Raw genomic sequence first — 17,427 nt, 5'->3', positions numbered from 1 at the left:
AGTGACAGAGATGAAACAAGCATTTGTGATGGACGAGGGCAAGGACTGAGCAATCGTAACTGAATTATCTTTGTATCCGAATGCCTCGTGCCTAGTACATACCAAACAGATATTATAAATGATAATATGATAGTATGATAAATGAGAAAGTGAATGACTGAATTCAAGGCCTCTAAAAACCTGCTCCCACCTCATTCCCTGTGATGCAGCCTACAAGCTCAAGAACCACCCCAACTTCTCACTGTCCCTGAATTACAATAAACACTTCCATGTTGCTGTACTGGCCTGGCAACCCTTTCACTTGTCACATTCTTTGAAGACCAGCGTTTATGTCACCTTTGTGCCCTTCCTGCCACCCAAGTACTCGCCTACCTTTATTGTCACACTGTTAGTACAGTTGTTAGTGGTTTGTTGCCTCTGATTCCCCCATCAGCCTGTGGGAAAATAATGTAAACAAAGCCATTTAAAATGGAGTGGAAAGAGCGTTGGCCCAAGGACTGAAGGGTCCTGGTTGATTCCAGGCAAGGGCAAGTACCTCAGTTGCTGACTCAGTCCCCCAGCCAGTCCTGGTCAGGAGACAACCAGTAATGTGTCTCTCACATCGATGTTTCTCTCTCTCTGAGTCTCTCCCCCTCCCTTCCATGCTCTCTAAAAAACAGCGGAAATCTATCCTCAGGCGAGGATTAACAACAACAAAAAAAACGAGTGGGAGCTGCCATCCCAGAACTGCCTTGCACATCTTACTCCTTGAACCCTTGGGACGTTAAAACAGGACAAACAGCCTTTGCACTGAGCCTAAAGCAACACTGTATTCCAACCAAGTTTGCAAAGATGACAGGAAAGCAGACCGTAAGACTAGAACTGAAAATTAAAGGCATTCTTTAGAATCAGCTCAGCCATGTTAGCTTATTTACACCTTTAGAAAAATCCTCTCTTAGCTTATTAACACCCATAAAAATTCCTTCCTTCTAGTCAAGTAATTGTTCCCCTTCCCTTTCTCACTAATTGGCCTTCACTTCCTAATTGGAGCACTCTTTGGGCTTCTGCCTGAAGCAGTGCTTCCTGATAGGATCTTAATACATTCTTATTGCCTTTCACCCTGGCCTTTTATTTTTAGGTTAACAATTCGCAGTACTCAAACAAACAGCTCTTCCATTAGATGGGACAGACATTAATCAAGATTGATTTCTCTCTTGTTCTGAGTTAGCTCAGTTCACTGAAAAGAATATTGGACACAGAGTTCAAATCTGGGTTTTAATGTCAACTCCTGTGACCTTGAGCAAATCTCTCTCAAACTATTTCTTCATCCTTTTAAAAGAAAAGAAAAGAGAGAGAGAGAGAGAGAGAGAGAGAGAGATGCCATCATTAGTATGTCTCTCAGGAGATGCAAATTCTCCAGCCATCCCCTTTTTTGAGAGACTTGGATCTGTCCAAAACCCAAATTCAATGGGTCAGCAAATAAAGTACCTACTATGCGTGAAGAACACTTCATCTAATGAAGAAAATCCAGTATCTTAGCTCTGTTCATTGCTACTCTCCTGGTGTCCCATCTTGCCTTCCCCCCACTATGCACTAAATGCTTTATTTTTAACCCATTCCTTCTCCGGTCTTCTCTCTCTGAGAAAACCAAAGCGTGAATGTGGTTCTTACCAAGCCAACACATGTGCGACTTCACAAGATGAAAGTCTGAGCGGGAAGTATGTGCCCCGGGTAAATGCTGACAGAGATCGCTAAGGATGTGTGATATATAACATTCATGTCTTATTTGCACCACATCACTCAATAAAGTCAGGGAATGGTGTTTGCTGTTGACAAGAACATCAAAGGCATCTCATTGTCTCTGATAGGCTGTGCACTCTTCCTGGACTAAGGAGGCGCCATGCAGGTGAACTAGCACTGAAGGCAGTAGCTCTAAACCAAGTGTCTTCTCTGCTGGTGTGCTGCCGCCAGTTTAGGACCTGTCGCTAGTAATTGCTCACTAAATACAAAGTATCAAATAATTTATTTGATTTTTATTTTTGTTAATCCTTACCCGAGGATATTCTTTCCCTTGATTTTTAAATGTGTTTACTGAGTGGATTTTTTTTTTTTTTTCGAGACAAAGGGAGTGGGATAGAGAGATTAAAAACACTGATGAAAGAGAAACATCGCCAAAACCGGTTTGGCTCAATGGATAGAGCGTCGGCTTGGGGACTGAAGAGTCCCAGGTTCGATTCCGGTCAAGGGCATGTATCTTGGTTTCGGGCATATCCCCAGTGGGGGGTGTGCAGGAGGCAGCTGGTCGATGCTTCTCTCTCATCGACGTTCCTAGCTGTCTGTCTCTCTCCCTTCCTCTCTGTAAAATATCAATAAAATACATTAAAAAAAAAAGAAAGAGAAACATCATCAATCAGCTGCCTCCTGCATGCCCCCAATAGGAGATGGAGCCTGCAACCTGGGCAAATACCCTGACCAGGAATCGAACCAGTGGCCTCTTGGTTCCTGGGTTGATGCTCAACTACTGAGCAACACCAGACAGTCTCCACTGATTTTTAAAGAGTGGAGGGGAGAGGGAAGAAAGGAAAAAGGAGGCGGCGGGGGAGGGAAGGAGAGGGGAGGGGATGGGTAGAGAAACATCAATGTAAGAGAGACACATTAATTGGTTGCCTCCCGCATGTGCTCTGACTGGGACCGGGGGATCAAGCCTGCAAACCAGGTATTCACCTTTAAATGCGAATCAAACCCATGACTCTTTGGTGCTCAGGCCAATGCTCTAACCACTTCGCATACTGGCGAGGACATACAAATAAATTTTAAATATGTAAATTATAACAGTTATCTCTTTATCACTCTCATTAATTTGTTTTCAATGTGCTTTCTTGAATGAAAGAAAAAAGGTGAAGGTAAAGTCAGTGTTTTACAAACTGCAGACAACAGGCAACCTACTTATCTGCTATACCTGACAGGAATTACAGGGATTTCTTACTTCATAAAAAAGCACTGGGTTTTCTGACTCTCCTGGGTACACTCAGGGAAGTGTGTTGCACGTGTACCGTTTATCATGTTTAGTCATGGCAGAAAAAAGCACAGTCCCCCTGCAATCAGACATTTCCATCTCCATGGCCCAGGGGTCTCCTCTGATATGAAGCCCTTCCTAACAGAATCTGCTTTAGAGAAGACAGGGAGGTGAGAGGGAATGGGGCTGAGGGGTACATATCTCTCAGTGAGCAGACTGCCATCAGACTTAGGACAGGGTACAGACACAGGAACCAGGCACCTGCCAGCCAAAGGACTTCCTACTCACATGGGAACAGTATTAATCCAGAGGTGGGCAGAAGCAGTTGCTGGTACCTCCTGACCTCAGTAAACCAGCTGAGAGAGAGAGAGAGAGAGACCACAATCTCTGAATGTAGAAATGAGCATGGTCACCTACTAGCAAAATAAGCAGGATGCTGGGGCTGCTTCTGAGTATGTGGAACAAGGCCGCTAAGCTGGCAGGAAGGGTGGGCTGCCCAGCAGAGGGGACATCGTCCAGTTCCTCGTAGCTGCTCTCTTCCCAGGAGAACCAAAGTTCCAGGACACGATGCCCAAACCTACTCATCAGCTCTGGATACAACAGGAAGAACCTGAGCAGGAGGGGGTGGTGGGTGTAGACGAGGTGCAAGTCCGTGATGCCCTCTAGAAACTTCCTGATGGCAGTGACCACAGCCTGTAAGCAAGGGAAGAAATAGGCTGAATACATTTTACAGAAGACTCAGAGACCCTCACAAATATAGCCGAGGCGTGACTGGGGAAAATGTACTGGCATCTCAGTGCTCTAGGACACTTCACTGACTCACTCCTGGGAGAAGAAACTCCGCTGTGCTTACCTATGACAGTGGTTCTTGGAGCTGATTTTGCTCCCCAAGGGACAGATATGTTTAGGCATTTTTTGATGGTTTTGATAGGGGGAGTGCTGCTGACATCTAGTGGGCGAGAGCAGGGATACCACTAAATAGCCTATAAAACACAGGGCAACCTCCCACAGGAAAGAACTGCACTATGTTAATACGGCTCTATAAATATACTTACCACAGTGTGTTGTAACTGTCAGTATATGTGTCTACCTCTCACACTAGACTTGAGCTGCTTGAGAGCAGTGACTGTGGCAGGTTAATCTATGAACACCTGGTATAGGGCATGGCACAGACGCAGCAAAAGATGTGTGGAATCATTTGTTAACTCTCAACATGCTCTCTTCCGATTGCACATCTAACAAGGTTCATATTCCTTAATATGATATTTTAAGAGTTTTATAGTTTATATTTGTGGCCCTTTCATTTAGCCCTTTGATCCATTTTTTAGTTAATTTTTATGTATAGTATGAGGTATGGGTTATTTTTAAAATGTATTTTTATTGATTTCAGGGAGGCAGAGAGAGGGAGAAAGAAATAGAAGCATCAAAAATGAGATAGAATCATTGATTATCTGCCTCCTGCACGTTCCCTACTGGGGATCAAACCTGCAACCCGAGCATGTGCCCTTGACTGGAATCGAACCCGAGTCCACAGTCCGATGCTCTCTCCGCTGAGCCAAACCAGCTAGGGGCCAACTTCATTTTTCGCATGTGGACATCCAGTGGTTGCAGCACTATTTTGTTTAAAAGACTATTCTTTGCTTATTGAATTGTCTTGGCATCCTTATAAAAAAAAAAATCAACTGACCGTAAATATATGGGCTTGTTTTTGTTTTAATTTTTTGTACTTTTATTTATGGGTTTATTTTTGGAGTCTTGTTTCTATTCCATTGATCCAGATATCTATTCTAATGCCAAAACCACACTACCTTGATTACTGTAGCTTTAAAATAAAAAATAAAAATGGGTGTCCTGCCTGGCCAGGTGGCTCAGTTGAATGGAGTGTCATCCCTATTGGCCAAAGCCGCCAAGGTTGCAGCTTCAATCACCCGTCAGGGTGCGCGCAGGAAACAGCGGGGTATGCATGAAGAGATGGAACAACAAAAATTACTTTCCTCTCTTCCTCTCTCTCCTTTCCTCCCTTTCTCTCAAACATCAATCAAAACAGATTTTTAAAGTGTGAGTACTCCAGCCCTAGCTAGTTTGGCTCAGTGGTTACAGAGTCAGCCCACAAACTGAAGGGTCCCAAGTCCAATTCTGGTCAAGGGCACATGCCCACGTTGTGGGCTCAAATCCCAGTATGGGGTGTGCAGGAGGCATCTGATCAATAATTCTCTCTCATCATTGATGTATCTCTCTCTCTCTCCCTCTCTCTTCCTCTCTGAAATCAATAAAAGATAAGTATTTTAAAAATAAATAAATAAATAAATAAGTAAATGTGTGAGTCCTCTGAAAAAAAGGCAATTGAAATTTTGATCGGAATTGTATTGAATCTATAGATCAATTTGGGGAGTACTGCCATCTGAACACTATTAAGTCTCCTTTTCTTTCCAGTTTTGTTGAGATATAATTGACATATAACATTGTATAAATTTATTATATTAAATATAAGGATTTGATAAATGTATACATTGTGAAATTATTATTATAAGTTTAGTTAATATTCACCAGCTCATATACTTACAAAATGTTTTTCTTGTGATGAGAGCTTTTCAGATTTAATCTCTTATCAACTTTTAAATATACAAAGTAGTATTATTCTAGCTATAGTCATTGTGTTGTATATTGTATCCATAGAAGTTAGTTATCTTATAATTGGCTATGAAGTCTTCTGATTCATGAACACAGAAGAATGTCTATTTATTTAGGTCTCCTTTAATTTATTTCAATGACTTTTTTGTTAAATTTATTGGGGTGACATTGGTCAACGTGAACATATAGATTTCAGGTGTGGGCTTCTTTGCTACAAGATCTGTAAATTGCACTGTGGGCCCACTGCCCAACTCAAATCTCTTATCATCATATGTCAATGATGTTTTGTAGTTTTCAGTGTACAAGTCCTTGTGGTAAGTATTTTTCCTATGTATATCATTTATTGATGCTATTGTAAATGGGACTGATTTCTTCATTTCATTTTCAAGCATGTCATTAAAGATATAAGTCCAGCTTCTCTCCACTGTCTCCTGTGTCTTAGCAAAGGCACACTAAACTAGTCTCCCTTACTCTAGTGTATAGACTGGGCAACTTCCCAGTTCTGTATCTTAAATCTTGTTCTACGCTCAGCCTGAAAATTCTCCCTTCGCCTGTCTCCTCCAGGAAGCCTCTCCTAATGCAACCATCTCCCATGTGCTGTCGGAGCTCCTGGCCAGCCCTTCAGGCTCCAGGAGGGCACTCACTGCTGTTGCTGCCTGCCTTATAGGAAATGCTTTGTCTCTCCTGGCAAACCAGGGCTCCCTGAGGGTAGAGAATGAGCACTTCAGCACCCTCCCCCTCTCCCTACCCCAACTCTCTCTCTCTCTTCTCTGTACACACAACATCAGAGCCTCCCAAGGAGCCACACGTACAGAGGTGCCGGAGGAGGAGTGCCGGGAGCGTGGCCCATACCTCATCTAGTGCATCGTCTTTGTCCTGGCAGACTGCAAGCAGATAGATGGATGCCCTGAGAACCACAAGGGGAGGGCACGCGCCCTGGGCCTGCAGAGACAGGAGGAAGCTCTGCACAGCCACAGATAAGTCTGCCTTTGAGACAAACCTGTCAACCAAAGAGCCCGAGTGAGAGAGGCAGAGGTAGCTGTCCAGCCCTGCCACATCCCCCTTAGCCACTGTCATTCTGCCCAGCACGTCCACAGCCTAATGACACCTTGCACAAAGAGCGTGCCATGTATACTTAAGAGCATTATCACACTCACAAGGCATGGTTCTGTGCTTTGTGCAAGGCTGTTAGGGACCAGAGACTCCTCACTCACACCAGACGGCGACAGAGCCAGCTGAACGGACATTGTTAAAAAGAAGGATGCTGCTTCTGGAAGTCGGGAGGTCCCGCTCTGGCAGCCAGTCCACCCCCTTCCTCTGGCACTTGTCACTAAGCACTGTGTGTTTAATGGGCTCGTTCCTGGGGGAGGCAGACCTGTCTTCGTGGACGTAGGCCAGGTAGAAGAGGAGCAGGAGGCAGAACTGCCTCTGGCGAGCAGCTCCCTCCACATACTGGCAATCCGAAAGGAGGGCGAGGCTTTCGCGGCTCCTGCTGCTTATCTGGGGCAGCCCGTGCTGCAGGACCTCAGACGCTGCAGCGAGTTCTGGGGAGAAAAAAAGCTGGAAGAAAGCCACTCAGAGAACACATGAGAGTAGGTGATGAGCACCTAAGTATCTGCTACACGAAGAGTACTGCCCAAGGTAGAAGGGTACATGCAGGATAAAGGCAAATCAGAATTCTCTCTTCCTTTATGCAGCTTTCAGCCAACCAGGAGAGACGAAAGGTTACATGGATACATTCCTTCATTCATTCATTTGACAGATGTTCACTGAGTGGCTACTCTAGGCCAGGCTGTGAGACACAGGCCCTATCTCCAGTACCTCCAGGCAGCTGGTGGGGAAAACAGATGAGACAAATAACTGCAGGACATGTGATCATTTCTCTCTCCCTCTCTCTCTCTCTCTCTCTCTCTCTCTCTCTCTCCCCGCTTCCCTCCTCTCTCTTCCCTCCCTCCCTTCCAGTCTCTCTAAAAAATATTGGGTGAGGATTAACAACAGCAACAAAAGACTCTAAAAGACCACCACAGACCTCATAGCAGTCAGTCAGCTAGCAGCATCTTACCTTCTTGGGAAGGTGGCCCTGTATTCTCTGGAGCTGAGAGGAGGTTGATGCACAAGTAGTAGAGGAAACTGGAACACACCTGGTTTAGGGCTGAGTGACTTAGGGGGAGAACACAAAGAGAGAAGACATTGCTACGTTGGCTGGGACAGCATTATCCCTACATTATTGGGGTGCCACTGCTTTGTGCCAGAGCCCAGTGAGGAGGTAGTGGAGGTCTGAAGGTGGCTGTAAGAAAGTAAATATGGTCCTAGCCAGTTTGGCTCAGTGGATAGAGCATCAGCCTGTGGACCAAAGGGTCCCAGGTTCAACTCCAGTCACGGGTGCATTCCTCGGTTGCAGCTCCTCCCTGACCCAGACCCTGGTTGGGCGCGTGCAGGAGGCAACCAATCCATGTGTTTCTCTCACATGGATCTTTCTCTCTCTTTCCTTCTCTCGTCCACTCTCTCTAAAAGTCAATGGGAAAATATTCTTGGGTGAGGATTAAAAAATATATATGGCCGAAACCAGTTTGGCTCAGTAGTAGAGCGTCAGTCTGCGGACTGAAAGGTCCTGGGTTTGATTCTGGTCAGGGGCATGTACGTTAGTTGCGGGCACATCCCCAGTAGGGGGTGTGCAAGAGGCAGCTGGTCGATGTTTCTCTCTCATCGATGTTTCTAGTTCTCTGTCTCTCTCCCTTCCTCTCTGTAAAAATCAATAAAATATATTTTTTAAATTAAAAAAAAAAAAAATATATATATATATATACATACACAGACCCACACACACACACATATATATATGGAGCCTGGGTAGTGTAGCACAGTTGATTGAGTGTAGTCCTATGCGCCAAAAGGTTGTCAGTTCCATTCCTGGGCAGGGCACATATTTAGGTTGCGAATTTGATCCCCAATCAGGGACTATGGAAGATAATAACTCTCTCTCTCTCTCTTTCTCTCCCTCTCTCCCTCCCTTACTCTAAGCATGTTATGTACTTGGGGGTGACAATTTTTAAAAAAAGTAAATATGGAACCTGCTGTCCAGAGCTGCAAGTTAGGCACTTGGTCCACACAGTTATTAACTAAAAATTTGCCGAAAAAAATAAATCAAGGAGGCTGCTAAGTCCAAGTTTCACAAAACATACAAACAAAAATGTGTTCCTGGGTCAGGAAAGGGCTGAGGAATACTAGAAAAAAAGGAAGCTGTTAACCCCAAATGAGTACTCAAGAAGAACTACAAAACATCCAAAACAATGACTTTGAATCCAGATGGATCCCCATATTTTTTCCTGAATACAGGGTGTTCTATTCCCAGGCATGAAAGGAGAGGTGGTGACTGCACTGTAGACAGTAACAAATGGGACCTGCCAAGTACATGCAGAGACAGGTGACAAATCATAAATGGGAAGGTAAACAGGGCTGCTCTAGCCATGGCTGATGTGGCTCAGTGGCTGGAGCGTTGTCCAGTACACAAAAAGGTGGCAGGTTCAATTCCAGTCGTGGCACATGCCAGGATTGTGAGTTCAATCCCGTCAGGGCATGTGCCAGAGGCAACAGATCAATGCTTCTCTCATATTGTATTGTATTTCTCTCTTTCTCCCCTCCTCTTCTAAAAATCAATTAAACAAAAAACAAAACAGGAACCTAAGAAGACAGACTATTTTGAATAAGAGAGTTTCTCCTCTGGAATTGCTGGGCTGGTGGCAACTAGAACATGACTCTTTCTTGGTGCTCACTGCATCGCTTACCCTCGGAGGGCCTCTGCTTCTCCATTTATAAAACGAGGGGTTACACAAATGGTCGCTAAGAACCCTTCCAGTTTTCATGTGATAGGTGCCCATCCAGTTATCACATGGATGGAGGACCTTACCAGAACCAGATTAAATACAAGCAAGTCTAGCTCATATGACTAGTTACTGAGTAATTCTGATCCTGCGTCAATCCCCCGACAAGTCCTATGACTAAACCACACCAGTCAGAAGTTTCCACGTGTCCAGTCAAGGACACTGGCTCCCTGACCATTAATTTTGCCTGGGGCCATACATACCTCAGGCCACTGCAGAACCTGGCCTTCAGTTCCAGGGTCAGTCGGATGAAGGATGAGGCAGCTTGGGGAAAGTGGGAGGAAAGCAGAAAGCTGTTTAAACCAGATGCATTAGAGATTCCCAAGTTTGAGGGGGGGGCACCGAGGAGAACTAGTGTTAAAGTCATGCAGAGCAGGGCTCAAATGACCTTCCATCCCTGTTTAGGCCTATGACTCTGGAGCACTTATTTACCTCCTCTGATTCAACATCTATACCTCATAGGTGTTTGTGAAACAGAGATAAAAGCAGGATTCTAAACAAGAACATCAAGAGCTCCCACTGCACCACTCCAGTGCTGGGGAGAATCTGTGTTCTGTCCTGGGGCTAAAGCATATGGCAAGCACTTCATCCTGCTGAGTTTCACAGCAACTTTATGGAATAGCAGTTTAACCCATGACTCCCCAAGGTTCTGCTTGAAGGGCTCCTGCTGGCCCGGTCTCTTAGGGACCCAAAGTTTCTCTACCCCCCCTTCTCCAGGACTCTGCCCAACTCCTGCTGGCAGCTTCCCTCTTCTCTCCTGCAGGTTGGGCCCCTGAGCCTGTTCTAGCTGGCTTCATGCTGCATATACCTCCCCATACACAGCCTTTCTCTACATCTCTTGCTCCCCACCACTGCCCCCCAGAGATTAGCACATCTGAAGCTCTACTCCTCTAGCACACCACAACTGGATCCTCTTGGCTCTTGAAGTATGGTAGGCAAGAAGAGTGGATGAAAGGAAGGACAGAAGTGTGTGCTGGCTGTCACAATGACTAAGGGGTACAGTTATTCAGGAAATCAACATGTTACCTCACTTACTTCTTATGATCATCACCATGTTCTAACTGAGGACATTGGAGATAAGAAAACTGGTTTGCCCAATGTCAGTAAACAAGTAAGGGATGAAGTAAGAATCCCAACCCACATGTGCTAACAACAAAGGTCCTGCTTTTCTCTCTCATCCACACAGCCTCCCACCCTCTCCTAGAATTAATTGTGCAGGGGGTAAAAGATTGATATATCTCTCATCTCTCTCCTCTCTCTCTCTCTCTCTCTCTCTCTCTCTTCCTCCCTTCACTCTCTCTAAAAATCAATGGGAAAAACATCCTCGGGAGAAGGTTAACAACACCAAAAATGACTAAGAGACTAAAATAAACAGATGCAAGAAGGCCTGGAGAAGGCTGGCATCAGGAGCCACTTGGATTCCATTTCAGGAAGGCACTTCAGTGTAGAGCTAGACAGCAGCTTTCCCACAGAGCTGCCCCTCCCCTAAAGGCATCTGAAAGCACTTGGGGAAGTTTCTCACAACGACAGACCGGGGGTACTTCAGGCATTCAGACCGGGGGTGCTCAGGCGTAAGAGATGCTGAACATACGGTGAGGTCTCAGGGAATATGGAGTATGGCAGTGATATGGGAAGAGGTGTGTTGAGGGCTTTGAACTGGAGCCTCCTGGACACGCTGAGCGAAGTACCAATAAACTTGAGAACTGCTTCTAAGGGCTTTGCTTCCTAAACGATATCCCCACTGGCAGAGTGGATTTGATTCTGAAAAAATACATGAACTTCCCATCCACAGGTCACGCTCTGGAGCATCTGAGCAGCTGCCTGAGGTGCCTGCCTCCCTCCCAACATCCACACTTGCTTTCTCCCTACCGAGCTTCTTGGAGAACTTGTCCTTCATGTGGGGGACGATGACAAAGAGGCTGTGTAGAATTGAGAGGAAAACTTCCATCAAGGCTGGATGAGTGACCTGCTCCAGGTGCCTCTGAGAAGAACCAGGAGGGAGAACACAGCCCACCAGGGATGAGCCTCCGAAGAAGAAAAATCATTAGCAAAATGGGCTTCAAATCTGAAACAGTGGACTAAACCCTTTCAGTGGAAGGAAACCTGAAATCACAAGCTTATCATCCATCACTTAATAGCGTAAGGCACTGTTCCTCTCTGGGCCTCTGTATCAAAAAGGGTAAAACAGGAGTAACAAGTCCTACTACCCAGAAACAAATGAGATCTGATATGTGAGAGGTACTTTCTAAATGACAATGCAGAGAGACACCCATTTTCTATTACTATAGCCATAGTAATAATAATACAGTTTACAAACTGCCTTCATTTAAAAAAAATTTTTGATTGATTTCAGAGAGGAAGGGAGAGGGAGACATAGAAACATCAACGATGAGAGAGAATCATTGATTAGCTGCCTCCTGCACGCCCCCCACTGGGGATCAAGCCCGCAACCTGGGCATGTGTCCTTGACTGGAATCGAACCTGGGACCTTTCAGTCCACAGGCCATCGCTCTATCCACCAAGCCAAACTAGCTAGGGCACATTTATTTTTTATGTGATCTTTGAACAGAGTCATGAGGCAGCCTGATGTAGTAGACAGAGCTCTGAATTAAGAGTAGAAAAACATGGCCCAGCTGGTGTGGCTCCATGATTGAACCAGGAGGTCACGGTTCAATTCCTAATCAGGGCACAAACCCAGGCTATGGGCTCGATCCCCATTATGGGGCATGCAGGAGGCAGCCAATCAATGATTCTCTCTTATCATTGATGTTTCCCTCCTCTCTTCCTCTCTGAAATCAATAAAAAAATATATTTTTAAAACAAGAGTAGAGAAAGTTGGGTTCTAGTTCAAGCTCTGTACTAGATCACTATGTGTCCTTGGGGCATTCCCCTCCTCCTGCCCCTCCCTTCCTTCTCAGTGTCTCAGTTCCCTATCTGTAAAGAAGATCTGGGACCTCAGAGACATGACTCTTAAGATACTGTTCCTTTGGTTTTTAACCAAGTTTTTTTTTTTTTTTAAATAGAAACTACACAAAGTGTGAAATACAGAAAAGTAGAAAGCAAGAATAAAATTCTATGGTCTAGATCTAGATCTAGCTCTAACATTTTATAACTCTAAGAGGAAGGTAGAGCAGATGAGGACATCAATGTGAACTGCCCAAGTGTTATGTTTGTGTGTGCCAACCAGGGCTACAACGCCTGGCACCTGACAGGTACCAATCTGAAGACCCTGGCACGCTGGCCCACAGGTCCTCTTCAAGGAAAAGCAGTTCTATCCTGTCAGACCCAGAGGATGGCCCTGGCTATGTGCTCAGTGTTTAGAGCATCAGCTCACACAACCAAGGGTCTTGGGTTTGATTCCTAGTCAAGGGCTGTACCTGGGTTGCAGGTTCGATCCCCAACCCTGGTCAGGGCATGAGCACAAGACAACCAATTTGATGTGTCTCTCTCACATTGATGTTTCTCTCCCCCTCTCCCCCGCCCTCACTCCCTCCCTTCCACTCTCTCTAAAAATTAATGGGGAGTGGGGGGAGTGGGGAGAACCAAACCAGAGAATGCCTCCCTGCTGCTGCTTACTGTTCCCAGGTGGCCATCCTGGCTAGTAGGGACTCTTCAAAGGCTCACAGATGTCCAAACCTTAAACAGGACAGGATTCACTCAATGTCAGCTGGGCAGCCAACAGCTCTGCACCCAGATCTTCCCACCATCTCCAGCTCAAGTCAGCTCAAAATGAAGCTCTTCCAGACCAGGTCTCTCGCCGGAGTGACCATCTCTCACTACACAGAACACATTTGTGTTCCTTGGTCTGGATCACAGACATTCCCCACTACTCTTTACTATGCAGGACACATGGGTTCAAACCTCAGTACCGGCATGCACTTGCTTTATAACCATAGGAATATGACAATATCATTTTTAAACTGGGGGAAACTATAGCTCCCATCTGCCAGGGTCATTGGGATGATCGAATTAGGTAATGAATACAAGGCATTTGTCATCCATAAACACTACCTATTTATTTTATTATTACTGCTTTCTACTTTTTCTCAAGAGGCATCTATTGGTCTTACAATGAAATACTACACTTGGTTTTTAAAACCAAAGGAAAAGTGGCTGCAAAACAACCTTACTGAGAACCTCAGAACAGCGGTCGCCAACCTTTCGGGCCTCACGGACCACCAACGGTCTGCGGACCACCAGTGGCGATCGCTGCCTCAGGAGGTCCAGCTGAGTAGTCACTGCCTTGCATCTCTAGGCCAGGCTCATGCTCACATTCTCCTCCTCCCCCAGCTTCATTCTGACCCTGGCTCAGGGAACCCACCATCACCATGGGGATACAGACGGAGTCACAGGCACTGAGAAGAAATTCTGAGAAGGCCTCCAAGGTGTCTTCCTTCTCGGCGCTGGGAGCTGTGAATGGATTCTCCTGGGCCGAAGGCTCGCTCTGGAATTCCACAGCCAACCTGAGAAATCTCTGTGTGAGTATATCCCCTACGACCTCTGTAACACAGAGCTTAGAAGCTTCCTCCTAGGAATGCCTGAGCTCAGGATCTAGAGGAAGTATCCCTATCAGCAGATCTGGAGAAAATTCAAGAGGCCTCAGAGGGAGGGCCTGGTCCTTGGCTACCTCCCCAGCTTCGTGCTCCCACCCCCTCTCATAATAAATGACTCTCCCACCCTCGTACAGATACTTGCCTGAGCCTACCACCCCGTTTGCTGTTTCACATCTCTTTGCCTTTACTTATGCTGCTCTCCACCTAAAACACCTTCCTCGGATCTGTGACAACCTAACGAATTCCACACATGTAGACAAAACAATCTCCATGAGCTCCTTGTCTCTCTACTTCCACTACCTAGCACCAGGCCTGGGACACAGTAGATATTTTTTTAAAAACACCTTGAATGTGAACTGAATTAATCCAACAAGCATTTAGCTCGGTAATTTGGGCAGAGGAACAAAGTTGAATAAGACACGACCTTCACCAGAACACAAACATAGGACACACACAGAGAACATTATACAGTAACACCAACTTCACCGGAAGGCAATTTCTAGAAACCTCCCACTCTAACTACATGTCTTCAAACCTCCTTCACACACACTCTTCACACCCGCACGCATCCCCAACCCACACCCAGCCAAAGTCCTCTCACTGTGCAGCAAAGCATCAGAAATCAAGAACTCCATCCTTTATACCTTTCCAAGCCCATCCCCCATACTATTTTAGATGATAGAAGGCCCCTCACCTGCAGGCATTCCTAAATCCCTCCAGGGTGCTCAGGAGAAACTTTCCCCTTCGAAGGATGGCCTTCTCCAAATCTCTGCTAGAGGCATGGCCCTGAGGGAGAAGGAGAGCAGGGAACCTGGGTCAGGTACCTACGCTGGGTCCCAGTCGGTGCGCAGAGATTACAGACCCCCTCCTCTCACCTGAAGTCTGGCATTCTCATCCACCCAACACTTTCTAGTGTTATATCCTCACAAATCGAGCCATCTTACTGCTCCTTTAACCTGTTAACCGAGCGGGACGTATAAATACGTCAAACGTAAACAATATCGGGTACGGGTAGGACGTATGAATACGTCCTTGAAATATATGTTACGCGTTGAAACGGGCAAAACGTATATTTCCGAACAACAAAGGTATTAGTCATCCATACATGTCTCCACATGAATTTAAGACACGGAGGGAATCAGTATAATTTTGCTATTGAGAGTGGTGGACGTGTTCTGGGTGAGCAGTGATGGGTACGTACTTACACTTACCTACCTATTTTCGTATTATATATTATTTACTTATATTTTTTATATCTCCAAGCTTTATATAATAAAAAAAACATATAAAATTGATCCAATCATCAATTAATTTGTCAGAAAAGTTTAAGTTTTTATGTATGTGAACGAGAAATATGTGTAGATGAATCTCTTTTATTACGGAAAGGGAATTTATCTTGGAAACAATATATATCTACAAAAAGAGCTAGATTTGGAATGAAGTTGTTTATTTTGAGTGAAAGCCAATCTGGATACGTACAAAATATAATTTTATACACAGGCAAGGACACAAATTATGGTTCGAACTACCCACAAGAAAAACAATCAACAAGAATTGTTTTGTAGTTAACACATGACTTACTGAATAAAGGGTATAGGATTTACTTAGATAATTTCTATACGTCAATTCATTTGGCTGAACTCTTGTGTCAAAGCAATACAGACATTGTTGGAACAATGAGGATAAAGAGACTCGGAATCCCCAGTGAAATAAAAACAAAAAAGTTGCAGAAAAATGAACATATGTAAGAATCAAAGACAAACTTATGGTTTTAAAATGGAAGGATAAAAAAGACATATTGATGCTCAGTTCTATTCATAATGTCGAAAAGACAATGATTGAAAAGAGAGGAAGAAGGCAAGAAAAACCGAATGTTGTCCTGGATTATAACAAGAATATGGGCGGCGTAGATTTGGGAGATGGAGTTATGGTGGCCTACAGGGCTGCCAGTAATAGGGTAAAAAAATTTTATAAAAAAATTTTTCTACGATTAATTGATATGTGCTGCTTCAATGCATATATTATATACAAAAAAAAGATAAAGGTCATTTGGATCGATTACACTTTTTGATAGAGTGTGTAGAGAAATTGGTAGATAACGCCATAGTGAAAACCCACCAAAAAAAAAAAAAAAAAAGAAAAGAAAAGAAAACCCACCCAAAGACATCAACAAGCAGCTCTACATCTAAACCATCACGCTTAGTTGAAAGGCATTTTCCAGAACAAATGAAAAGCGATATAGGAAAAACTAAATGCAGGAAATGCCGAGTTTGCTACAAAAAAGGTGTTAGAAAAGAATCTACATACTGGTGTCCGGATTGTAAGGTAGCACTATGTATCAACAATTGTTTTAAAATATATCACATGGAAGTTGAGTTTTGAATTTTTACATCTATATTTCAATTTTTTAAACTCAATATTTCTATTTTATTTGTGTGCTTTTGTTTATTGTTCTGTAATTGTTAACTTTTTTATATTTTTATTGTGTATAGAAATAAAAGATATATATTTTTTGGAATCTATAATTGTTTATAAAATTTATAATTTTGTAATTCGATGTTCCCATTTTTTTGTATGTATTCTTTTCTATTTGTTTGTAATTTTGTATTTTCCTTTGTGCTTTATATATAAATAAATGAAAAAATATATATTTCATTTATTTTAATTAAGTATAAATAAAAATAATAATAATATAAAATTACGTCCACTGGGCGTGACGTACTGACACGTCCTAGTGAAAGAGTATGCGCCCGTTGGACGTTGCGTAATTAAAAAGGGAACTCCCCGGTTAACAGGTTAAAAAATGGTGGAACGGAGGAACCTTAAGCATCTGTTTGCCTGTGAACCATAGGACTGGCTCTTGTTCATAAAGCAGTCACAGGCTGGTGGACACTGGCCTAACTGGTTGTAATGCCCACATTAGCTGCTTCAAAACAATGACAATCTGCACCCCATTAGGTGTGAAGACCTTGATTTCCAAAATTAATCTTGAAAGACATAATTAGTATTCATATTAACAGTATCTTTTCTGATATTTTAAGGCCATGTGCCATTAAAAACTAACAATTCAATACATTGCATATCAGTCAAATTCTTTCTAAGATTCTAGTAAATCCAGCCTTAAATAATTTTGTGAGCATGTTTAGCATACCTGCTGGAATAATATAAAAGACAGAGAGTGTAGTAGGCTTGGGTACAGATACCTTGTGATTTGCTATCCAAAATTAGGTACTTGGCTAGTTTTGAACTTCATAGAAAATTATTTAACCCTTATGACTTTAGTTTCATAATCTGTAAGAATAGCAATTATTAAGCCTCGTAGCTCTGTAGTTGGGGGAAAACATAACATCTCATTGTAGGTACAATG

General features: G+C 43.9%; 1 protein-coding gene across 1 annotated transcript in view; it reads right to left on the bottom strand.

The window, feature by feature from the left end:
• The window catches only part of MEI1 (meiotic double-stranded break formation protein 1), a 51,457-nt gene that overhangs the window by 17,999 nt on the left and 16,031 nt on the right, over positions 1-17,427 (bottom strand). The window contains exons 13-20 of the mRNA XM_036425474.2: positions 14,755-14,846; positions 13,829-13,970; positions 11,377-11,488; positions 9,711-9,771; positions 7,689-7,786; positions 7,002-7,170; positions 6,479-6,626; positions 3,413-3,688 (exon numbers count right to left, since the gene is read on the bottom strand). Of these exons, the coding sequence (XP_036281367.1) occupies positions 3,413-3,688; positions 6,479-6,626; positions 7,002-7,170; positions 7,689-7,786; positions 9,711-9,771; positions 11,377-11,488; positions 13,829-13,970; positions 14,755-14,846 (1,098 nt within the window). The remainder of the gene's footprint in view (positions 1-3,412; positions 3,689-6,478; positions 6,627-7,001; positions 7,171-7,688; positions 7,787-9,710; positions 9,772-11,376; positions 11,489-13,828; positions 13,971-14,754; positions 14,847-17,427) is intronic.

Source organism: Pipistrellus kuhlii, unplaced genomic scaffold (assembly GCF_014108245.1).
Source record: "Pipistrellus kuhlii isolate mPipKuh1 unplaced genomic scaffold, mPipKuh1.p scaffold_m20_p_81, whole genome shotgun sequence".
Classification (NCBI taxonomy): Eukaryota; Metazoa; Chordata; class Mammalia; order Chiroptera; family Vespertilionidae; genus Pipistrellus; species Pipistrellus kuhlii.
The sequence above is the reverse complement of the archived record's forward strand: the minus strand, read 5'-3'. Positions and strand labels throughout refer to the sequence as shown.